The sequence below is a fragment of the Diabrotica virgifera genome, chromosome 7, assembly GCF_917563875.1.
Source record: "Diabrotica virgifera virgifera chromosome 7, PGI_DIABVI_V3a".
NCBI lineage: Eukaryota > Metazoa > Arthropoda > Insecta > Coleoptera > Chrysomelidae > Diabrotica > Diabrotica virgifera.
In genome coordinates this window covers 8179121-8205599 of record NC_065449.1, presented here as the reverse complement: position 1 = coordinate 8205599, position 26479 = coordinate 8179121, and the positions used below count along the sequence as shown (strand labels likewise).

General features: G+C 34.2%; 1 protein-coding gene across 2 annotated transcripts in view; it reads left to right on the top strand.

Annotated features, from left to right (window-relative positions):
• LOC114339911 (beta-glucuronidase) overlaps positions 1-26479 on the top strand; it is a 67216-nt gene that overhangs the window by 30520 nt on the left and 10217 nt on the right. For both annotated transcript variants that reach the window (XM_028290602.2, XM_050655674.1), the window contains exons 2-7: positions 14685-14901; positions 15518-15703; positions 17833-17999; positions 20777-20913; positions 24188-24393; positions 25346-25665. In XM_028290602.2, coding sequence (XP_028146403.1) covers positions 14701-14901; positions 15518-15703; positions 17833-17999; positions 20777-20913; positions 24188-24393; positions 25346-25665 — 1217 coding nt within the window. In that variant the 5' untranslated portion in view covers positions 14685-14700. The remainder of the gene's footprint in view (positions 1-14684; positions 14902-15517; positions 15704-17832; positions 18000-20776; positions 20914-24187; positions 24394-25345; positions 25666-26479) is intronic.

The following is a 26479-nucleotide window of genomic DNA, read 5'->3' as shown; positions in this document are numbered from 1 at the left end:
GTACGCCAATGGTGAATATAAAATTCTTAATTGTATGTCAAAAAATGAGCAATAACTACCTCTTAAAATTTACCAAATTTCATTTGCATATTTCAACCAGTTTTAGAGCAATAAATAAATCGTCAGTTTGTACGAAGAAATTCAACATCCCGTATCTCGGAAACAAATCATTTGCGGACATATGTTTATAAAGCAAACGGTCATTATTTTTTCATGCAGAATTAGCCCTTATTGCTTTTCGCACTTATTTAAAAACACCCTGTATTGGTGAATAACATTGCTAATTGTTAAAGTACCTAACTTTTTTATTATCCAACATAAGCGAATGAATTAAAAAGCAAAATGCCAAAAAGGAAGCCTAAGGCTAGAGTTGAGTTTTAACTTCAATAATTTATATACGTTAAAATATTCCACAGGGTGTTCCAAACTTTGAGGAAAAAACACACTATCATTGTTACACCCAGTATACAATGACACTTACCTGTTTAGCAATAATATTATTACATCGATATTCCTGAAGGACAAAGCTATAAAATACTAAGAAAACCAATCAAATCGGACAACAGGTTCAGGAAATACGAGACATCAAAAATGTAACATTTTTAAGGTGGTGCGTTAATTTTGATGCTTAGTGTATATTTATAATTTTTCTGCTCTGACCCTTGTAATTTTCTGCTATAACAGCTGAACTATCATCATCCTGCATTACCAAATTGAGTACATATAGTGTTAAATAATATATCACAACCACGCAGAAATTATCTCCCGATTTGACTTTACTATTCACAAACTAATTAAAAATCTGTCGTTTTTTCCGATAAAATCACACGTTCACTTTCTCTTGTTTATTTTATCTCCTATTTGTCATCCTCATCACGTTATTCAAAGTTTATAGCAATATAAAATGTACCTCAAATGTTGTTTACGATGCTTTTGTATGCATCCGTGGTAGTTGACAATTATTATCTATAGCCCAATCAAATAAAACTACAATACATGTAAACCAAAATGTAATTTAGTACAGGTTAGAATAAATTTAGGTGAAAACAAAAGATATTTTTAAGATACGATTCATACTAGTTTATCATTATTTAAATAATGAAAAATGGATCACTTTTGCACAAATGGGTCAATTTATTTTTTTCGTCGGTTCGGTAATTCATGTTTTTGCGATTTTGTTATTCAAAGGTGAAGGAAAAAATATTAGAGAATAAAAAATTTGTTTATAACAAATTAATGAATATTTTTTTCAAATTACAACAATTTTCAAACGCAATTTTGGAGGGGAATTTAGTAATTGAAACGTTGATTTCTCAATGTATTTATCGAAAATATACAGGGTGTCCCGAAAAGATTGGTCATAAATTATACCACACATTCTGGAGTCAAAAATAGTTCGATTGAACCTAACTTACCTTAGTACAAATGTGTTCATAAAAAAAGTTACAGCCCTTTGAAGTTACAAAATAAAAATGGATTTTTTCCAATATATCAAAAACTATTAGAGATTTTTTATTGAAAATGGACACAAATTTTTCTTATGATAGGAACATCTTAAAACAAAATTATATAAAACAGTTTTTGTCAAACCCATAAAAATTTTATGGGGGTTTTGTTCCCTTAAACCTCCCCAAACTTTTATGTACGTTCCAAGTAATTCAACAGTCAAGTAAACACAACGTTTCTAAAACTTTTTTGCCTCTCAGTATTTTTCCGATAAGCCAGTTTTTATCGAGATGCAGCTAATTTTTTAATATATTTACATAAAAAATTTATGGGGGTTTTGTTCTTTTAAACTCCCCAAATGTTTGTGTACGTTCCAATTAAACAATTTTTGTGGTACTATTAGTTAAACACAGTGTTTTTAAAACTTTTTTGCCTCTTAGTCTTTTTTTGATAAGTCACCTTTTATCGAGATGTGGCTTTCTTTTTAAAATATACCTGAAAATGTAAATTACAAATAAATTTTCAGATTATTAACAGGTCTCTATAATCGTACTTAACCATATACAAATATGTGGTGGATTCAACAAATATTCATAATATCTCGATAAACACTGGTTTATCGAAAAAGTACTAAGAGGCAAAAAAGTTTTAGAAACAGTGTATTTAACTAACGGTGCCACAGAAATAGTTTAATTGCTTTATATTGGTAACATAACACATTTTTTTCTGCAAAATAAAATGTTTTATAGTGTTTATTTATAATGCAACTAATATTTTTTGCAAATTTCTTTTTCAATATTGATTTACAAATATTTAAATAAATTTGGGGTCTTTAATTTAGTATTAAGATTGTTCCTTCGGCTTTGTAGAATAAAAATCGTAAAAACCTTCAAAAAAACGTGAATTACCACAGCCGGTTAAAATGACCCATTTTTGATTATTTAAACAATGATCCCCTTATACATATATAAATTACATACATACTTTCTTAAAAATATCTTTTGTTTTTACCTAAACTTGATATAAAATTTATTTGAACCTGTACGGAATTGCCTTTTAATTTACATGTATTGTAATCTTATTTGACCAGACTAATAAAATTATCTATGTATTTGGAACTCGATATTTCGACAGTTTTATCAAAAAACATTAAAATAAATTAAAATCCCTTGGATTGTGTTTAAAATATAAAACACCACTATCTTCTTAATTATCTGTTGTGTTGTGCATTTATACGTAAATAACGTAGTTCTGAATGATATCATTAGCATAATAAAAGGCTTACGGATATCACGATTGGGGTTTCAATGGTATTGTTAAAAACGCATGCTAATAATATGCAATTTTTTATACTAATGAATAAGCATATCATTTGTATAAAGTGCAGTTTTATTTAACAAAAATAAATAGGAATATATACAGGGTGAGTTTTTAGTGCGACATTGGTCGATAATTCCCTTATGGTACCTACAGAATATCAAAAAACGATATTTAGAAAAAATGTAGGCAATCATATTTTCCAGGTTTAGAAGATATTTCGAATTCTACAGGGGCATTAACGACTACGTGGTAAAGCAAACATACAATTTTTAAGTAGGATAGCCAGTATATTTTCTCATTTTTATATTCCGAGAGATTTTAATGATATTAATTTTTTATTCTTTTCAGTCCCGAATAAAACAATAATTATTAAAATTTCGTATAAACTTACGAAAGAAATCTTGATCTTAGGGGTATTTTTTAGAAGGTGGTAACACTGCAATAACTGTCAATAATAATAGACTTCAGAACCATTAAAATCATGCTTTCACAATATTTTTGTTGACGAAGGTTAATGTTGTTTTAAAACTAAATTAATATGTCATAATTTTTTCTTAAAAAAAGATTAGTTTAATCGAAAGGAAATTTTCTGAAACTTTACCTAATTCACTATTTAAATGCTGATGACCTATGTTAGATAAGAAAGGCACATTAGATTGTTTTGAAAATAAATCTTTAATGATAAATACGTTATGAAAGTTGTCACGATAGTAAAATCAACAGTATGTAGATAAACAAAATTGAATGTTATATACAGTGCTCTGCAATAAGTGTTACCCCCCTTATTAACTTATTTATTTTTAGCACATAAGCAAAACGCTAGGATAGGTCGATTTTTAAAATAATCATAGTATATTATAGCATCAATGTTTCGAGCTTTACGCGGTCCCTCTTAAGGTGACAAGCATAACTTTGATTTTTTTAAATGGTAAAGTACATCATGTGACAACTCATTTAAAAGATTTTGAAATACTGATTACAAAAATGTATAACACTTTAAGCCTATGTGATAGCGTAGACACAAAATTTCAGTCGAATTATTTTTAAACGCATTTATTTTTTTTTTTCGAATCCTGAGAAAGATGATAAGTATTTTTGAAAAATTTAAACGCAGAATGAAAGATTAGATTATTACGGAGGGCTGAAAGTCCCTTAGAATAAACAAAAAGTTTCTTTGATATACACACACCGCAAAATTAGCCGAACACGTTAAAAATGGGACATGTTTGATGTCTCGTATTTCATAAACCAGTGGTCCGATTTGAGTGATTCTTTTAGTATCTTATAGCCTTATTATTTAAGAATATCGGTGTAATAATATTGTTGCTAGACAGGTAAATGTCATTTTATACCGGGTGTAACAAGCATACTGTGTTTTTTTCTTAAAGTTCGGAACACCCTGTGGAAAATTCCAGCATATATAAAATATTAAAATTAAAACTCGATTGTAGAATTATGCTTTCTTAACATTTTCTTTTTTGATTCATTTGCTTATGTTGGAAAATAAAAAAGTTATGTGCTTTAACAACTAGCCATGTGTTTTATCAATAAATCCTCATAGTAGGGGAGAAAAGTATGCTAAATTTGCAATTACTCGAGCGTTCTTGGGACCTGGAGTGGATTGTAAAGAATGGGTGGTACAACCAAAAAAATTTAAGTTAAGTTTTCCATAAAGTGTGGTACTCTCCATTTTTCAATTTAATTTTCCATTTCCACCAATCGTTTTTTCCGATTTTAGCGCCATTTATCCATAATAGGAAAAAATGTTGCGAATAAAAGTTGCTTATTTTTACGTCAAGGATCCAAATCTGCAATAAAAATTGGGGGCTCCTATTTAATATTTTAATGTAACCCCCCACCCCACCTCCGGGGGGATCGTGTTTGGTGCCATTCGGTAGATTTTTGAAACATATTGAATAGGTGTATTTTGCAGTTTTACGATCTGATGTTCATTTCGTAAAATATCGGAGGGTTCGTATTTATAATTTTTAATTTACCCCCACCCCTCTCCGTGGGGTGTCACAAGCCCCCACGGAGGTGGGGTGGGGGATTTAATTTAAAATCTTAAATAGGAGCCCCCAATTTTTATTGCAGATTTGGATGCTTTACGTAAAAATAAGCAACTTTTATTCGACATATTATCTTTTCGAATTATGGATAGATAGCGCTATAATCGTAGAAAAATGATTATTTCAATTGGAAAATTAAATTAAAAAATGAAAAGTCCCCCACTTTATGGAAAACTTAACCTAACCTTTTTCTGATTTTAGCACATACTCTTCACAATCCAATAGGTCCCCATAACGCTCGAGTAACTGCAAATTTAGTATACTTTCCTCCCCTATATGAGGATTTATTGATGAAAAACATGGATAGTTGTTAAAGCACATAACTTTTTTATTATCTCACATAAGTAAATGAATCGAAAAGGAAAATGTTAAGCAAGCCTAAGTCTACAATCGAGTATTAATTCTAATATTTTACATATGCTAGAATATTCCACAGGGTGTTCCAAACTTTAAGAAAAAAACACAGTGTGATTTGTACACCCGGTATAAAATGGTATTTACCTATCTAGCAACAATATTATTCCAACGATATTCTTAAATAATAAGGCTATAACATACTAAAAGAATCACTCAAATCGGACCACTGGTTTATGAAATACGAGACATCAAACATGTCCCATTTTTAACGTGTTCGGCTAATTTTGCCGGTGTGTGTATTTGAAATTGAAAATCAGACTAAATTTTCTCTTTTTTCACTCTTGTGACTTATTAAAATATACATTATAGAAGTTCTCGGGGACTTTTGACCCTAAATAATACTGTAATATTTTATACTGCGTTTAAATTTTTCAAAAATACTTATTAGTTTTCTCAGTATTCGAAAAAAATGAATGCATTTAAAAAGAATTCGGCCGAAATCTGGCACCTACGCTCTCAAAAAGGATTAAGGTATTATATATTTTACATTTTTGTAATCAGTATTTCACAAGCTTTTAAATGAGGTATCACATGATGTACGTTCCCATTTAAAAAAGTTATGCCTGTTACCTGAAGAGATATCGCGTAAAGTTCGAAACATTGATGCTATAATATACTATGATTATTTTAAAAATCGACCTGTCCGAGCGTTTTGCTTATGTACTAAAAATAAAGAAGTTAATAAGGGGGGTATTATTCCAGCGCACTGTATATTATTACTTAGTAGCAATCACAAAATTAGTGAATCAATTCATAAATTTATCATGGAAAGCATTAGAGAAGCCCTTATTGAACTTTGGATGCAGAACCCTTGATGATTATGGTGATGGGTAAAACACAAATCTCTATAGCTTCCTCAAATTCTCGAAAAGACTCTTCTGCGTATTTTTTATCAATAACCAATAGCCATTTGAATTGTGGAGGGAACTGCACTAATTAGTTACTTTGAGTTATAGTCTGCTTTTTTCTTCTGCTTACTTCTTTTTTATGATCCCTGGCGTTGACTAATTAATCGATGATGCCCAAATTGGTTGCATTTTTCTCTTCTTTGATATAATAGTTCAATATATGTTTGTCTTTCAATATTGTTTTGCAATAGAACTCTTGCAGAGTATCACATCCAATTCCACTATCATCTGCATATCTGATATCATTGATAACTTTCCCGTTTACTTTTATGCCACATGCTTGGCCTTTTATAGCTTCTGTTTAGGCAATACGTAAAGTATCCTTAACAATAGTAACCTATACTTATTGTACGGTTATAGAGTATATTCCCATAGGTAAGCTGGTTAAGAGTAGATAACGATTTTTCATATGTAATTTAAAGTATTATCTGCATAAATGGCACAAAGAATATTTGCTACGAGAGGTATATGGTTCAAAATGCATACAGTATCACGACTAATAAGTTATGTTCACATACATGTAGAGTACTTACAGTTTTATTCCTTGATGACGTGTCACATCAGAGCTCTGATTGAATTCCATAATCCATTTGGTTCATTTGTAAGGCACTCACTAATACGCTAAATAAATCATCGTCGATAATACTGAGCAGATTGAATTATCTGAGCGGTATAAAACGATAGCAAAAAAAACCGGTAAAATGCGGCCTTTTTACGAATAGCGGGAGCGTCGATAGATTAGAGATGATTCTCGTTAGGAAGCTTTTGACGATCTGCCCCGGCGAGGGGTTCAAATGCGAGTCTCAACAATAACCTGGAGTTTCCAGAAAGGTTACATAAATACTACTTGAATTTTAAGTAATCAGTAGTACAGGGGCGTAACTAATTATTTTAGTGAGCCGTGTATAATATATTTATTGTACATATTGCCGGGGGCGACAGGCGAGAGAGATGGCCTATATCACCTCGAAGAGAGGGGATTGGCAAAGATGTGCACAACGATAAGAAATGTTTGAAGAAATTAGAGTTTATATACACAAGGGGTAACAACGATAAAATGGAGGAAACGATAAGTTTTCCCCCTAGGGATAGATTTTAATCTTCCAGGGGAATCACAGCGATTTTCGTAATACCACGAAGAAAATCACCGTGAGTAGTGTGAATCTTGACAGTACGAACTAGACCATCCTTACCAGGCAATACATCTATTACCCTGGCAGTTGGCCATAAGAGTGGAGGAGTACCATCCTCCTTCAACAGAACCAAATCCCCGATCTTGACAGGGTCAGTAGGGTCGGTCCATTTATTTCTTTGCTGCAGGAGGCAAAGATAGTCTTTTTTCCACAATTTCCAAAATTGCTGTTGAATTTTACTAATACGCTGAAAAAGATTCAACCTATTTTCAGGTATCTCTGAAACACTTGGTTCAGGGGGCGCGGTTAAACTTCTTTGAACTAGGAAGTGAGCTGGAGATAGGAAAGCGAAGTCATTGGCGTCAGACGACATCCTAGTGATGGGTCTCGAATTTAGAATAGCCTCGATTTGGCATAATACTGTGTTAAACACTTCAAAGGTGAAGTGGGAATTTCCTATAATTCGATAGAGGTGATACTTCACACTCTTTATTCCTACCTCATGGAGGCCGAATTGATGGGGGTTGCGGGGAACACCCATCTTGAAAGTTATGGAGTTTTGAGTACAGAATTCCTTAATCTGTTCCGAATTATTTTGATTTAAGAAAAAATCATAGAATTCGCGCATTTCATTTTTTGCCCCATGGAAATTTGTGGCATTGTCGCTCCAAATAATACTGGGCGTGGATCTTCTGGCAATAAACCTTTTCAGAGTAAGAATATAGGCTTCTGCGCTTAATCCTGTGACGAGTTCGATATGAACACATTTAGTGCTCATGCAAATGAAATAGGCTACGTATGCTTTGTAAAGCGGTGCCTTCCTCAAATGTGAGGACTTAATTAAGAAGAACCCCCCATAGTCCACTGAGACGACTTGGAAGGGTCTAGTGGGGAGTACACGATCGGGATGCATATCTGCCATCTGTTGAACAGAATTGGGTGTCATGAATCGGAAACAGTTTACACACTTACGAATTAAGCGTTTAATCTGTCTTAATCCGTCAATTGGCCAGTACTTCATTTTGACATACGAAAGTACTGTTTGCGCGCCTGAATGTAATAACTTATGATGAGCTTGAGTCAAGATTAGTTCTACAACTCGACATTTAGAAGGAAGTAGAATGGGGTGTTTTTGATTATACGATATGGGGGCGTGTCGGAGACGTCCTCCCACACGAATCAGCCCATCATTATGTTGTAGGAAGGGGTTGAGTTTACGAATGGCTTTATTGGTCACGAGTTTAGCATTTTTCAATTCAAGAATCTCTTTTTTAAAGTAGATACTTTGGATATACCTGATGATCGCGTGATCAGCGATCTCCATTTCGGGTGGCGTCAATATATCCGTATCTCGTGGAGAGTTATTTATTTTCTTTTTAATATTACTGATGAATCTAAAAAGATAAGCGACAATTCTTTGAATTTTACGAAAAGAAGAAGATTTAGCGAATAGATTTTCAAAGGTGTCGTTGAGTTCGTGATTTGTTGCTATGTTTGAGACAACTAACTTCCTTAATTCAGGAAGATCATCCTGAAAATGAGGAATTTGATGAAGAGAAAAATCGATGGGATTGTCTCTAATAAAGCTAGGTCCGCATAACCAGTCTTCGGTGGTCTGGGGATTATCAAAGACATTTATCCCTCTGGAAGCGGGGTCAGCGATGTTTTCGTGACTTCTGACGAAATGGAAATCACAAGGAAAGGTTTCCAACAAGGAATTGACCTTTTGAATTCTGTTTTGTACAAAAATGTTCCAAATGTGTTTTTTAGAAAGTATCCAAGACAAGGCAATTGTAGAGTCAGCAAAGAGATGAGATGAAGATATACTCAAATTTTTCTTGAAGATGTGAAAAAGTCTATGAGCCAGAGTGACTCCCAACACTATTCCACAAAGTTCCAATTTGGGGATGGTGAGTTTATTTTTTAGCGGAGAAATTTTGTTTTTAGAAGCGATAAGCCGCGACGATACAGAAAAGTCTGAGTATGTCGCTTTGAGATACACACAAGTGCTGTATATTTTTTCCGATGCGTCGGTGAAAATAATTAATTGAACATCAACAACTTTCTTTTGTAAAAGTAAGCATCGAGGTACCTTGACCTCTTCTATAGTTTTGAATGTCGATAAGAGGTTTTGCCAATTTTTCATAATGATGGGTGAGTCAATGGGTTGATCCCAGTCCAATTTCTGGGACCATATTTCCTGTATCAAGAGCTTAGCGTTCACAAGGACAGGGGATAACCATCCTAGCGGGTCATACAAAGTAGCAATGTAGGAGAGAATAGTACGTTTAGTAACAACATTAGCCAATTTGAAGATAGGAGTTTTAAACGAAAAGTGGTCGCGTTCTGAATCCCAGAATATGCCTAAGACTTTATCAGATCCCGTGAAGTTAAGACTGACTTCAGAGACGGGATTTAAATTGTGTTGAGACAGAAATTCTGAAGAACTGCAGTTCCACTTGTGGAGGAGGAAACCATGGGTTTCTAGCAAAGAAGTTAATTGTTCGAAAAGACAACTTAATTCATGAAGACTGTCAGCACCGCTGATCAGGTCATCCATATAGATAGATTCTTGCAGAACACTAGTAGCAAGTTCGTGGGTATGTTTGTTGTTGTCAGCGATGTGCTTGATAACTCTTTGAGCGATAAATGGGCTACTTGGGAGCCCGAAGGGTAATCTTTGAAATTGATAACACCGTAAAGGCTGCTGAATATTGTCCCTAAAGAGAAAATTTAACAGAAATGTTTCAGTGGGACAAATGGCGATTTGTAGGAACATAGCCTTGATGTCGCCTACTAGTGCGAATTTAAACTGACGAAACTTAGCGAGAATGTCAAAAAGTTCATGTTGGACGACATAACCTTTGTCTATGACGTCACTGAGGGAGATTCCCGTAGACGATTTATTGTTTGGATCGAAAACTATACGAGTGGAAGTAGTAGAGTTGGATTTGAAAACGGGAAAGTGAGGGAGAAAGTAATTAGGTTTACCTGAGTCATTTAGCATTTTTAACGGCACTTGAATTATTTGTCCGTTATTGAGATATTCCGATATAATGTCCTGATATTTTTCCAATAAATCAGGGTTGAGTTGAAAACGTTTCTCGAGACTGAGAAAACGTCTTTTTGCCGAGAGAAACGAATTTCCCATGTCTATATCTTCGATAGGGAGTTTGAGATTGAGTGTGGACTCATATCGTCCATTGGGGAGAACATTAACATGTTTTACAAAATTAATTTCAGCGGGGTGATCATTAATGAGATCGGTGTTCTGAGGAGCGGCTTCTTCCAGCTCCCAGAATTTTTGTAAATGATCGGATAGTTCCTCGTTGGACACTACCGGCTCATTTACGGCGGAAGGAGTGTTATGAGAACAACAAGTAACGAGAGAGTTTGAATAAAATTCCAAAGCCTTTTTAGTATTTTTCGACTTAAGAGCAAAGTCTGGAACTGACCCTGATATCGTGTACCCGAGTAGAGTGCGTTGAAGAACGGGAAGACCTTTTCCCAAACGAATTATTTCAGGTTGAATGATATCGTTATACAGGTCTGCACCGAGCAGGATACCAATTGGGGATGTTACATGGAACATCGGATCACCTAATGGTATCTCTGAGGGTATGTTTAGTTTGCTCGCCGAAATAGAAATTTGAGGAAGCGGATTTGTTATCTTTGGGAGTACAGAGCACGAGATGTCAAAAGGAACGTCGTTAGCGACAGCGAAAATTGTTGTATCTACAATAGATTGAGACGAGGATGAGGTGGAGTTAATTCCATTGATCCGTAATTTTCCATCTCTAGTGGTGAGTGACAGTTCCTTTACGAGGTCAGCACTAATAAATGAAACCTGTGAGGCCGAGTCTAAAAGTGCCTTTGCGAAGACCCTCTTGCCGCTAGGAGCGACAAGATAGACCTGGAGTGTGCTTAATAACACCAAATGATTATCAAGCGAGGCTGCAGATAGAGCCATTGAATGTGGAGTCGAATTTTGAAGATTAACTTCCGTTTCAGGAGCTCTAACATGTGAGGGCCCCTGTTGTGAATTACCCTGTGTATGGGAGTTATTTGAGATAGCGGTTTTATTATGATTATTTGAGTTGTGTTGGCCAACAGCCGCGGAAGGGTTACTATGACCCGTTTTGTCGAAATGGAGCAACGTGTGATGACGAGATTTACAAACTATGCAAGAGAATTTGGATTTACACTGATCGAGCATGTGAGACCCAAGACAATTAATACAAAATTTATTTTGTTTGACAAAACTAAAACGTTCTTTAGAATTCAACTGCTTGAACTGAGGACAAGAGTAGATCGAGTGAGAGTCGTTGCAATAGGAACATTTCTTAGGACCTAAGCGAGGCGAAAGGTTACTGGTAGAAGTGTCTGAGGCTAGGTGTAAAGAGTGTCTGGAAGTAGTAGTCGATTTTGGTTTTGATTGAGATTGAATATTCTCAAGATGAACAACGCGTGTCTCGATTTCCCCTAGAAAATGGACAAAATCAGGGGTAGCTTGGCTACCACCGGATTGGAACTCAAGAGCCCTAATGGTAGGTGCGTCGAGTTTCTGAGTAGCGATATGTATGAGAAGTAAATGCAAGAGATCTGAAGGGGGCCTATTCAAGTTCAATAGGGCCTTGAAATTATTTGACATGACCGTATGAAAATTTCTTAATTGTGAGTGATTTGCGTTTCCAGAAATAGGAGGCGCATCAAGAATTTGAGAGATGAGAGTTTTGATAAGCGATTTAGAGTTGGCGTACCTTTGTGTCAGGTTATCCCGGGCTATTTTGTAATTGTCACCTGTGAGTGGGATATGCTCGAGAAGCGTCAAAGGCTCGGAAGTTAGAAAACTTTTGAGGTAAATGAGTTTTTCCAGATCACTTAATGTAGTATCAGATCCTATTATTGTATCAAAGGTCTCAATGAATGAATTGTATTCAGTAACTAAGCCACTAAATGGTTTTAACTGAATACGAGGGAGGTTTACTGTTCGTTGCCTAGCCATAGACTGTGAGGTTAGAGAAGAATTAGGGTCAAATTGGAGGGAGGGGGTAGCAGTCACATTAGAACTTTCAATGACCTCTAACCTTTCTTCCAATAGAGAAATTGTATCCAAATATTTATCAAAAACCACAGAGGAATCAGTAGAGGGGGTAGGTTCCTCGGGGATCGTCTCCAGCACATTTTGAGCATCGCGGAAAAGTCCGTAAGAATGTTTGAGTTGTGAAATTATTTCACGAATTTTATATTTGTTTAGAGAATTAAGAGTTGTGGGAACCGAATCAGCCAACTTGGTTATATCAAGTTTTGCGGTGAGCCTCTGTCGGTTATATTTTGATCGGTCAGCCATGTTGCGAGAATGTGAGATTAGATAGATTATTTGCAAATGTCTAAACCTATAAATCGATGCGAAAATGAGAGAATATGTACAACATATTATATATTACACGTTTAATAGTGTGAGATTGGCTTAATAGTATCACCCTGTATGAGCGCAGATTAGTATATGAAATGCAAAACTATAAAATTTCAAAATATATGCAATTTTCCAAAATGGGTATTTTTCAGCAAGTGTGAGACACCCTTAACAAGTATTTAAATTAATTAAATTGAAGGAAAAAACAATTATTTATTTTCTATAGTTTTCTAGAAGTGTAAAATGAGCTTAAGCGAAGCTAAATGTAGCAAAAACTTACAATTTATGCAAGAAAACAAAATTATTTTTAATAATTTTTGTAACCTGTGAACCAGGCTTAATCGGATTCAAAATTATAAATTTAATTTAAATCAAAAGGTTGAACAAACAATGTTAAAATTATAACACCCGTACTATCAGCCAAGAAATGAGTACACTTTTTGTATACTATAAACAGAAAAATATATTTACGAAAATAAAATAATGTAATATATGCAAATATTTTTTCATACAAACAAAACGACTCCTTTATTTGAACAAAGCAAGTAGTTTCTGAAATTGCACGTGTAGACCGGGCTTAACAACCTACCAGCTATTGTAGAGACGTGCTGGGTTAAATACTGAGAATTTGAGTGCAGAAAGAGAGGAATATTTTATTTTTGTGCCGGGGCGGCGTGGCTTGGAAATTTCCAAATGCAACAGAAAGACACTATAAATGAAAAACCGTTATTCTCAGAATAGAGATTATCAAAATATGCAAATACGAAGGACCTTGAGGATTTAATTAATAAATAATTAATATGATACGGCTCGATGGAACAGAAATGTTTAGGCAATACGTAAAGTATCCTTAACAATAGTAACCTATACTTATTGTACGGTTATAGAGTATATTCCCATAGGTAAGCTGGTTAAGAGTAGATAACGATTTTTCATATGTAATTTAAAGTATTATCTGCATAAATGGCACAAAGAATATTTGCTACGAGAGGTATATGGTTCAAAATGCATACAGTATCACGACTAATAAGTTATGTTCACATACATGTAGAGTACTTACAGTTTTATTCCTTGATGACGTGTCACATCAGAGCTCTGATTGAATTCCATAATCCATTTGGTTCATTTGTAAGGCACTCACTAATACGCTAAATAAATCATCGTCGATAATACTGAGCAGATTGAATTATCTGAGCGGTATAAAACGATAGCAAAAAAAACCGGTAAAATGCGGCCTTTTTACGAATAGCGGGAGCGTCGATAGATTAGAGATGATTCTCGTTAGGAAGCTTTTGACGATCTGCCCCGGCGAGGGGTTCAAATGCGAGTCTCAACAATAACCTGGAGTTTCCAGAAAGGTTACATAAATACTACTTGAATTTTAAGTAATCAGTAGTACAGGGGCGTAACTAATTATTTTAGTGAGCCGTGTATAATATATTTATTGTACAGCTTCCTTCAAGATTTTTCCAAATATGAGTTGAACAGTAATGCTGGCAGATGGAAGAATAAAGGAATAAAAAAAAACAAACGCTAATATGGTACTCATTCACCACTAAGACTGAGACTGAGAAAGCATTATGATTGAGTGCACTCACCACAGAACCTATCCTTAAGGGATTCTGTGGTGGGTGCTCAAGAAGAAAGGAGTTAGCGGTAAATAGTAAAGATTGTGAGGGACATTTAATGAAGCAGTAAGGACAGGTGTGGGGGAGACTAATAAATTTCATGTTTAAGTAGGATCGCACTAGGGTGCTTTACGAATCAGGGAAACTAGAGGGTACATGGTATTTCCAAGGAAACTACAGGGTACATTTCCTGGTGCTTAAGGTATGCTGATAATATAATGTTAGTAGGAAATACTAAAAGTGATTTAGAACAAAAACTGTCAAACTTTCTTATTGAAGACAAGCATAAATAAATAAGCTATTGTTAATAATTTTAAACAAATATTAACCAGTATCTTTATTTTTAGTTGAAACAACCTGCACATGATGCTAATTGCTGTGATATTTTCCATATTCGTTCAACTCTGTTCGTCCGAAATACACAGGGGTGGTATTTTGTACCCCAGAAATACAGAGACTCGCCAAGTGATCTCATTAGATGGATTGTGGAATTTCATAGTTCCGAATGTGACCAATCCTTTTGTCGGTTTCGAGAACCATTGGTATAGAAGTAGTCTTAAAGAGGTAAGAAAAAATATGTTTTAAGCCAAACTTTTATAGTGGTGTATTAATTTTTCCCTATAATAAAACGAAAACTCGTCACTACCGACAGAGACAAGTGGGATAGATGGAAGAGGACATTTACTCAAAAAGGGGAGTCCGTTATACAAATGTGAACATTTCATTTAATTATAAAACAAAACTATATTTCTACCAACCAAATTATTGCCCCATTTGCGAAATGGACCAATAAGTTTTCAATCTAAAAATCTTTTAGTAATATTTTAATATTTTTAAATATTATTAATATTGCTATTAGGATTTAAAACTACTTCATCTTTCTACTAACCTTTTATTTACTTATATCATAGATATTAGTGCGGATTATATGAAATAGGGCTTGATATTCACCAAAGTAATCAATTTTGCTAATTCATATTTGACTGTCTTTATTATGACATTTGCATTGAACTAATATGACAGCGTCAGTGCCAGGTTGCCAATTTTGGTCGTAAGTTTTTCACAATGTGAAATAAAAATTTAAAACAAGTTTAGTTTATGTTTGCCTTTAATTCTTGCACACACGATGCAGAAATAATATTTGCAAAATGTTACCGACTACTTTACCACTTTTTTTTAGGTTCTTAACTTTGATGTACAATTGATGCCAGTACCTGCTAGTTATAATGATATTACGACTGATGCGAGAATAAGAGACCACGTTGGATTAGTCTGGTATGACAGGTTTTTCTTTGTTCCCAAAAGTTGGGAGGAAACAGAAAGAGTGTGGATAAGATTTGGATCCGTTTCCTATGCAGCTCAAGTAGTAAGTATATTTATTATTAATAGTCCAGAAAGTCACTGCGCATCCGCTAGGAAAAATATTATAATTCGGATTTTTTGCACAATCTTACTCAAAAAGGACTCCTTTTAACAAATTTGCATGTTGCCAGGACCAAAAGGTGGTCAAAAATTGTTTAAACATTTTTTTTTCCTAAGATTATTTTTTTTGCACGGAAAAAGTTTTTTTAGAATTTTTGGATCATTCCAAACAGAAAAGGTCTTTAGTGACTTTTCTCTAAAAATGATAGTTTTTGACATATAAGCGATTAAAAATTGAAAAATTGCGAAATCTGCCATTTTTAACCCTCAAAAACTATGTGAAAATTTCAATGTTGCCAAGGTAGGTAGATATTCTTTAAACATCTATTGATGAAATCCCGAAGAATTTTTTGCAATACAATATTCAAAACTCCTTTGTTTTTTAATTGCTAATCAAGCGTGCGCGACACTATTTTCCACCGACAGTATGGTGCAAATGAAAGGAATACATTCGGTATTTCCTAAACGGGCGACTTTAAGTAAGAATCCCGAAATAGGTCGATTTTTATTTTTAAGTTATGATATTGTGGCATATATGGTATACTAGTAACGTCATCCATCTGGACGTGATGACGTAATCGATAATTTTTTTACATGAGAATAGGGGTCGTGTGCTAGCTCATTTGAAAGGTTCTTCAATTTTCTATTCAGTAATATAAACATTTACATAATTATTTATACAGATTGTCCAAATAATTTTTATTAAATTAAATTATTTGACAAAAAAAGAAGTAGAAGGACACCCTGTATAAATAATTATGTAAATGTTTACATTAATGAATAGAGAATTGAAGAATGAGCTATCACACGACCCCTATTCTCATTTAAAAAAATCATCGATTACGTCATCACGCCCAGATGGATGACGTCACTAGTATACCATATATGCCACAATATCATAACTTAAAAATAAAAATCGTTCTGTTTCGGGATTTTTCATTAAAGTCGTCGGTTTACGAAATAACGAATTTGTTCCTTTCGTTTGAACGATGTTGTCGATGGAAAATAGCGTCGCGCACGCTTGATTAGAAATTAAAAAACAAAGGAGTTTTGAATATTGTATTGCAAAAAACTCTTCGGCATTTCATCAATCGATGAAATTGAAGAATATCTACCTACCTTGGCAACATTAAAATTTTCAGTTTTAAGAATAGTTTTTGAGGGTTAAAAATGGCCGATTTCGCAATTTTTCAATTTTTAATCGCTTATATGTCAAAAACTATCATTTTTAGAGAAAAGTCACTAAAGACCTTTTCTGTTTGGAATCATCCAAAAAACCTAAAAAAAAAATTTTCCATGCAAAAAAATAATTTTAGGAAAAAAACAAAAAAAAACGTTTAAAAAATTTTTGACCACTTTTTGGTCCTGGCAACATGCAAATTTGTTAAAAGGAGTCCTTTTTGAGTAAGATTGTGCAAAAAATCCGAATCAGAATATTTTTCCTAGCGGATGCGCAGTGGCTTTCTGGACTATAATATTATATCGTCGTCATCGGATTTCACGGGTTAAGCCCTCTGACCTGTTCCGGTCTTTCACTCCACCTCCTGGGTCTTCCAACCCCATTTCCAATCCGATCATTTCTATCCATTTTTTTTTACTTTTCGGTTTGTAGTTATAAACCAGTTTCAACCTTGGTTGAAGATTTTTACTCTTTTAAGTCATGAATTTAATAAATTTATTATATAAATTATGTTTTAAGTGTATATAGTGTTTGGTATAAATAAATTAAAAATACCTAAGTGTAAATAAATTAAAATAAAAACTAAATAAATTAAGTGTTAAAATCATTGCAGGAGTTTATTTAGTTACATCACGATTCACGTTATCTGAAGCATTTGTGTAGTTTACAAAGGCCATTCGTTTCTAAGTTGAATTCTCTTTATTTTGAGGACGATTTTCGAAGTGGAAATAGAAACGTGAAAATAAATATAACATTTGAAACTAAAAAAGATGTTCTATCATCTAAAACTTGTCTTTTTGCATTTCCGCATTACAAATACTATATATACTATATAATACTATATACTATATATATATATATATATATATATATTTAAATAATATTTTTTGCAGTGGATAAATGGTGAACTAGTGATGAGTCACGAAATAGGCCACTTACCATTTGCTTCAGAAATTACAAGCTTTGTTAAATTTGGAAAGGAGAATTTGATCACGGTGGCATGTGATAATACGTTACTACCTGACACCGTACCACAAGGAAAGGTTGAAGAATTAGTAAGGTAAATAATTTTATTATTTATTTTGTTTCATAATCATCATCATCTGCCAACTTACTGCATGTATTGTTGGACATATATGTCTCCACTGTACTCTGTCCTGTGCTTTCTTCATCCAATCTCTGTTGTTTTTCGTAAATCGTCCATCAATGTTGTTAATGGTCCACGTCCACTTCGGTGTCCCTTGTTTTATCTATGTCTCCATATTTTATTGAAGCTCATCTTCAATAGGCTTGAGCAATATTTTCCATGACATCTGTTGTTTTAGTTCTCTCTCTTACTACCTGTTTGGATCTTCTTATTATCCTTAGTATTGCTCTTTCACTTGCTCTTTGGGTTACTCTTAATTTAATGACAGATTCTTTAGTCGATGTTAATGTTTGGGAAGCATATGTTATTTTTTTTTCTGTTAACTTTATTCTTTAAGTAGTTTTCTTTTAGGATAACTTACCAAAATGCTGCGTTTGATTGTCATTAATAAATTGCAGTTTATGGTCAGGTCTGTTTGTATAATTGATGGATTCCACCGTTACGTGACGGAAGTTCATTTTATCTAACAATAAAACACTGAAAACGTTTGTTTTCTATACTGTCACAAAATGTATTACAACTATGTGGCTACAGCTGTTTCGGCAGAGTGGCTTTCTCAAGTGATTTAGATTACTATGGGTTTGCCATTTTACAGTCTTTAACTGAAGAGGTTGAGGAGTAGCGAGCTGTTTGTCTCGAGTTGGTCATTCAGAATTATATCTGTATTTTTCAATTTATTAATTTCCATAGATTCTAATAAAGATAGCTTAAGGCCTTTATTTTGAATATGCAGAATTTGAAACTGTTCATTAAAAGAATGATTACGATCTAGAAGGTGAAGTGCGTATGTAGAAGTGTCTGTTTTTCTATTGTTAAAAGCCCTTTTGTGTTCTGCTATCCGTTTGTCAAAGGTTCTGCCAGTTTGACCGATGTAAGTTTTCGGAGAGTCACCACAAGTTAGTTTGTAAACACCACTCTGTAGTTGCTTTCTGTTTCGGATATTATTGTTTTTAATATATTTTCAAGTTGTTGTTAGTTCTGAAAGCTGATGTTATTCGTTTCTTTTTTATTTATCTGGCTATTTTTGTTGTTATCTTGCCAGTATATGTGATAGAGCCGAAGGTACTGGATTCTTTCTGTGGGGGTGGATAGACTAATTTCAGGGCTTTCTTATGGAGTTTTTGGTTTAAAATTTTATTAATTGTTTATTCGTTATAGCCATTGTTTACTGCTATTTGTTTAATGATGTTCAGTTCTATCTCGAACCTATTTTTTGACATGGGAATTTCTGTCAGTCTATGTATCATGCTATGGTAGGCTGCTAATTTGTGTTGTGTAGGATGGGATGATTAATTGTGTATAGTTGTGTCAGTATATGGGTAGAACTCATGTTTGTTGTGTAGTCTGGTAATTGTTACATCTAGAAAGTTTATGGAGTTATTCTGTTCTGTTTCTAATATTTAGTTTACAATAGAAACAGAACAGAATAAGTCCATAAACTTTCTATATGTAACAATTACCAGACTACACAACAAACATGAGTTCTCCGTATATCATAAACCTACCCATACTGACACAACTATACACAATTCATCATCCCATCATACACAACACAAATTAGCAGCCTACCATAGCATGATACATAGGCTGACAGAAATTCCCATGTCAAAAAATAACTTCGAGATAGGACTGAACATCAAACAAATAGCAGTTAATAATGGCTAAAACGAACAAACAATTAATAAAATTTTAAAGCAGAAACTCCATAAGAAAACCCTAAAATTAGTCTATCCACCACCACAGAAAGAACCCAGTACCTTCTGCTCTATCACATATACAGGCAAGATAACAACAAAAATAGCCAGATACATAAAAAAGAAAGGAATAACACCAGCTTTCAGAACTAACAACAACTTAAGCAAATATATTAAGAACAATAAGAGCCTAAAGAGAAAACAACTATATAGTGGTGTTTACAAACTGACTGTGGTGACTGTCCGAAAACTTACATCGGTCAAACTGGCAGAACCTTTGACAAACGGATAGCAGAACACAAAATGGCTTACATGGCATACGCACTTCACCTTCTAGATCATAATCATTCTTTTAATGAACAGTTTCAAATTCTGCATATTCAAAATAAAGGCCTTAAGCTATCTTTATTAGAATCTATGGAAATTAATAAATTGAAAAATACAGATATAATTCTGAATGACCAACTCGAGACAAACAGCTCCCTACTCCTCAACCCCTTCAGTTAAAGACTGTAAAAAGGCAAACCCATCATATAATAATCTAAATCACTTGAGAAAGGAACTCTGCCGAAACAGCTGTAGTCACATAGTTGTAATAAATTTTGTGGAAGTATAGAAAACAAACGTTTTCAGTGTTTTATTGTTAGGTAGGTCTGTTTGTTCCTGCTTTAGTTTCCTGCTTTAGTTCTTCCATCAGTTCATTAATTAAGCTTCATTTAAACTCTCAACTGTAATAACAATGTCAATGCCAATCCCAATCTAGTCCGTTAAATGCATGTTCCACAGCTGCAGTAAATAGATAGGGAAAGATGGTGTCACCCTGTCCGATTCTCCACTGTATAAATGTCATATTTATCCGTAAAATGTATCATTTATCATAAAGTCATCGGTTTAACAGACATTGCGTTGTTGTTATGTTGTATACTATTTATTACTTTTTAAATACGGTTTGTAATCTATTTATTTAAAATTAACCTGAACATATTTACTTTACAGCGGAAGACTGGATCAAACCTACACTTTTGACTTCTTTAACTATGCAGGTATCGATCGACCGGTGTTTTTATACACAACCCCCAAAACTTATATCGATGACATCTTCATTTCTACGGTAGATGTTAAAGAAAACATTGGTAAGTGATTAAAGCTACTATAGACCTATTAGTTTGCTCTCCCATGCATACGAACTGTTCATGAAGATATTAACAAAATGGCTTCTGAACAAATGGATAGTTGCCAACCTTACGAACAAACTGGGTTCCGCTCCAGATATGGAACAGAAATGATCATCCACAACTTATTAAAACGCTAAGAGAAAAGTGCACAGCATACAACAGGCCTATCTTTCTTCATTGATTTCTTATATTCGTAGATCATCATAAAATGTTTCGAGCATTGGCTGACTGCCGCACTGACTACCGATAAAATATACCTACTCGTAGTCTTTATTAAGAGTGTCTACCAAACTGATACAGCTTTTGTCCGACTTTATGAAGATACCAAAATGTTCCTAATAAGACGTGGAATTAGACAGGGGTCTCCCCGAAATAGGGAACTTGCATAAAATTTTAAATTGGAAAAAAATGTTATAAATCATAACAGATCATAATTTAAAACATGTATCAAAGATAAAAAAGTTTTGTTTATCTTTCGTTTGGCCCCTAAAGACGATTAAAAATTCAAATTATACCAGCCACCCCCGCGTCGTCACCCGGTTATATGTTTACATTCTGTACCAACAAAGTAAACAAAATTGTATATAATTTTAAATTAGACATTATAAACGTCAGTAGAAAATACAGTTACGTGACGTTACAAGTGTTTTTGATCGTCTGAACTATTCATATAAAACTTGTACTTTAACAAAATGGTTTTATTTTCCATAGTAAACCTTCTTTCCTTTCCTTCAATAACTATATCAAACTCCAATCTCAACAAACTGGTATATATTATTACAATGACATACGATAAATGTCATTAGAATATAAATATTTTTCTTTTCTTCCGCGACGACGAGCTGGCCAAATACCCAAGTAGATGGAGGCAAATAAACTAAAGAAGAAGAAGAAGAATATACCTAAATATAACCATAAACGGAACCATATATGTAGTTAAACTATGTGACGTTACGGATCGTATGAACTATTTTAAAATACAGAAGACTTTAAATTTGTACTTCTAAGTTATTATGAGTTTTTTAAGCGTGAAATTTTGGAAATCTCATTTTTATGCAAAACTGAACATTCATTATCATTCAACCCGGATCTATCCACTGCTGGATATAGGTCTCCCTCAGTCTTCTCTACGCATTTCTGTCCTGTGCTGTCTGCATCCAGTTTCTGTCGATCCCTTTGACGTCATCAGACCATCTGGTTTGCGGACGACCTCTACTTCGATATGCTTCTTGTCTTGGTCTCCAGTGTATTATTCGCTGTGTCCATCTGTTATCCGACATTCTAGCTATGTGTCCAGCCCAGTTCCAATTTAGGGTCATAATTCTTTCTATGGCATCTGTCACTCCTGTTCTCCGTCTTATCTCCCTGTTCGTAATTCGATCCGGAAGAGAAATGCCTAACATTGAGCATTCCATGGCTCTTTGGGTAACACAAATTTTATTTTTTATTTTCTTGGTTATTGTTAAAGTTTCTGCACCATAGGTAAGTATTGGCAACACACATTGATCAAAGACTTTTGAGACACACAGGCAGTTCTGACTTAAGGACATAGCTCAGCTTTCCGAATGCCACCCAAGTCCTATGCGGCGGCTTAGTTCGCACGTTTGATTATCTCTACCTATGCGTATCTCATGCCCTAAGTACTTATAAGAGGTGGTTTCTTCAATAGGCATGCTATTTACTGAAATCTTTTCGCTTAACACAAGATTTGTCATGATTTGCGTTTTTGTATGGTTGATTTTTAATCCAACTTGTAAGGAGGATAGGTATAGTTTCTCCAGTTGCGATACTGCATCATCAATACTATCAGCAAAAAGAACAATATCGTCAGCGAATCTCAAATGACTTTTCTCCGTTGATACTAATTTCTTTTTCACGCAGATTTGCGTTCTTAAACATATGCTCTAATAATGTTGTAAACAATTTTGGCGAAATTGTATCTCTCTGTCGCACTCCCCGTTTTATTTTAAATGCGTTGGTCTTTTTATCTGCCAGTTTCACGCTTGCTGTCGCATTTTGATAGATGTTTTTAATCATGATTATATATCGATGATCTATACGACACTCTGTTAAGGCTTTTAACATTTTTTGATGACTTATGGTGTCAAAAGCTTTTTCGTAGTTAACAAATATTAGGACTAATGGCTTGTTATATTCAACACTCTTCTATTAAGTTCGTAATTACTTGTAAATGATCATTTGTGCCATATCCTGCTCTAAAACCTGCTTGCTCTTTTGGCTGATAGAAATCCAACTTACTTCCTAGTCTGTTGGTAATAACTCTTGTGAATAGGCTCTTGAATAACTCTTGTGAATTTTTATGTAATAACAAAATGTGCAAGTTGCTTATTGTTTAGAGCTGTACTCAATTATCTAGGGCATGAGCGCTTACGCTCAAATAATCAGACAACTGAAATACTAAGAAGGATATGTCTCACATGGGCTGCCTTTGTGAGCTGATTTTGCCAAAAATATAAGTCTAATATTCCGGAGAGATGTCGCTGGATTGCGTCTAAAAAGGTGGAATCATTGTATCGCGATGGTTTCCCTTAAATAGGCAGGGTTGTTAATATTTGTTTCAGAGTTATGACTGCATAGCTTCACTGAAGATGCATGGGATGCTGAAATAGCTATATGGAGATGGTGGTCCAACTGTGAATCAAATAAAAACAAAAACTGCCTTTATCTTTTTCTAATATTCCAGTTTGTTTAAAAAGGAAGGTTTTTATTAAACAATGTGTTGTACCGATTCGTATGCAGAACCACTAACTCTGACAAAAGCAACAATAAATAACATAAGAGTTACACAACACGCTATGGAAAGAATAGTGTTAGATATCACCATCAGAGGGAAAGTACCAAACCTTAAAATAAGAAGAAGAATAAAAGTCAGATGCAGTTGAAAGAATAGCGATGCCTAAATGGTTTGAGCCGGACATATTGCCAGATTGACGAAAGATAGATGACCAGAAATATTCTGGACTGGCGACCAAGACAAGAGGCATATGGAAGCAGAAGGCGACCGCCTACCAAAACCAGATAGACTGCTTAAAGCACATCACCACAAATTGGATGCGAGAAGCTCAATAGAGAAATAAGTGGAAACTTTTACGGAAAGCCTACGTTCAGCAGTGGACAAATAGAGGCTAATTGATTGTGGGCAGAAAATTAAACGACATGGGAGGGATGTTTTCAAGTTTTCATTCTTTATTAATTGTAAAATATTTTGTAGCGTTACTGGAATACAATATTACGGTCGTTGGAGATAATAGTTTGTCATCTAAAATTTGCCGCGTGAGTCTTATAGACAGAAGTCGCAAGGTTGCCTTTTCCAGTCAAGACAATTGTGGATTTTATGGAGTTATGAAGATCGAGAATCCTAATCTATGGTGGCCTTATCTTATGGACGATGATCCTGGATATTTATACAATTTTCAGGTTAGTATTGTAATATTTTTTTAATTTTTATATTTTCTTTTTATTCTTTTATCATAGTTATTGTACTTATTATACACCGCTTATATACCAACTACGAACGAAACAACTATAGCCACGTTTGCCGATGATACAGCAATAATTTCGCTTGACCATGATCCAGTAGTGGCCTCAAACAAACTACAAACACATTTTGATATGTTACAAAACTGGCTTCAAAAATGGAAAATCAAAGTACTCCACGAAAAATCGGCTCACATTACATTTACGAACAGACATGTAAATTGTCCACATATTACAATAAACCACCAAGTTATCGCAATGAAGACCGAAGTTAAATATTTAGATATTCATCTTGATCAGAAACTAACATGGAAAGCGCACATTAAAGCTAAAAAACAACAACTCCAATTGAAAACTAGACAAATGAATTGGCTCCTTTGTAGAAGATCACAATTATCCATAGAAAAAAAAGCTGGCAATATATAAAATAATACTAATGAACTATGGGGATGTACGAAACCATTCAATACCAAAATTCTGCAGACGTACCAATCAAAAACTAAGAATCGTTGCAAATGCACCCTGGTATATTTCAAACCAAACATTACATGAGGACTTAAAAATACCATTTATAAAAGACGTAATAGAACCAAACATAGAAAAAGAAGTATCCATCATAACAACGAGCTGATTTCCGCCCTTACCAATCGTCCATTACCAGTTCGGAGACTTAAGAGACAGTGGCCAGAAGACTTGTGAGTGACACTTGTGTTAGTGAAGACAGTGGTGAATAAGGTGAACCGGCACTGGCCGGCAGCACCTACAAAACATTACATAACACATCAGTTTTACTTAATACTCCTTTGTACAGAATAAATTGTAAATTTGCAAGTTTCAAATAAAAATTTGTTTCTGGGATATATTTGTTTCTGACCTATTTTTTTATTTTAAGGTGGATATATTCGACCAGGATCTCACTCCAGTAGACCAGTATTTTCTACCAGTAGGTATAAGAACCCTAACGTGGACAAACAGTTCCTTCTTGATAAACAACAAACCGTTATATTTGCATGGATTCGGAAGACATGAAGATTCGGATATTAGAGGCAAAGGCTTGGATCTTCCACTGGTGATCAAAGATCACAATTTAATAAAATGGATCGGTGCAAATGCTTACAGAACGTCACATTATCCTTACGCTGAGGAAATTATGGACGTCGCGGATGAAATTGGAATAATGATCATTGATGAATGTCCAAGTGTTAATACAGAGTAAGTATTAGTGTCTATACCATACATATGAGCAGCTGAGAGCAAAAGTGGTGTAAGTCAAAAAACGGAGTTCTCGGCAAATTGATGTTTTGGTGTAAACTGTGTACACACGGGGGTTTTTGTCGAGTTCCATAGAAACCTTCGTGTGTACGGAGTTTATAGTAAAGCGCTGGTTTGCCGAGAACTTGATTTTTTGACTTACACCACTTTTACTCTCAGCGGCTCATATATGACCAACTATGGGTACTCGGTAGAACCGGCTATTATTTCTATTCTAGGTCTTAGATATTTTTCTTTCTTAAATTGTTCCTTCTCAGCAGAACATTATCCATTCCATATCTTTTGTTATAGCAAATTTTTCATCTGTTCTACGTATTTCTTCATTTTTTTTTCTATTTTCAATATCAGGTGGTTGAAGGTGGATACTGCTTCAAATTTATTCTTTCATCTTACAACCAGACATATATAAATATGTCACAGTTGACATCTCTATACCGTTCTTTGAGTGTTTTGTATAGTAAATAATGCCTCTCTAGCACCAAAGCCTTTTCTAAATCGAAGTTGGTCTCCTCCTATGTTATCGTCTAATTTGTTGTAGATACGTTCATGGATCATTCGCAAGAAAAACTTTTTTTAACTTTATAGTTCACTGTAGTTGGGTAGTTCTTGTGTCATCTTTCCCTATCATCATGTATTTTGTTTTGGGTTGGTTTATCTTTAGCCCTATTCTCTTTGCGTCTTTATCTGTTTTTTATAATTAACCCTGAAGTACTAACATCTTAAATCAATGACGTAAACACTAACTAACCGCCTG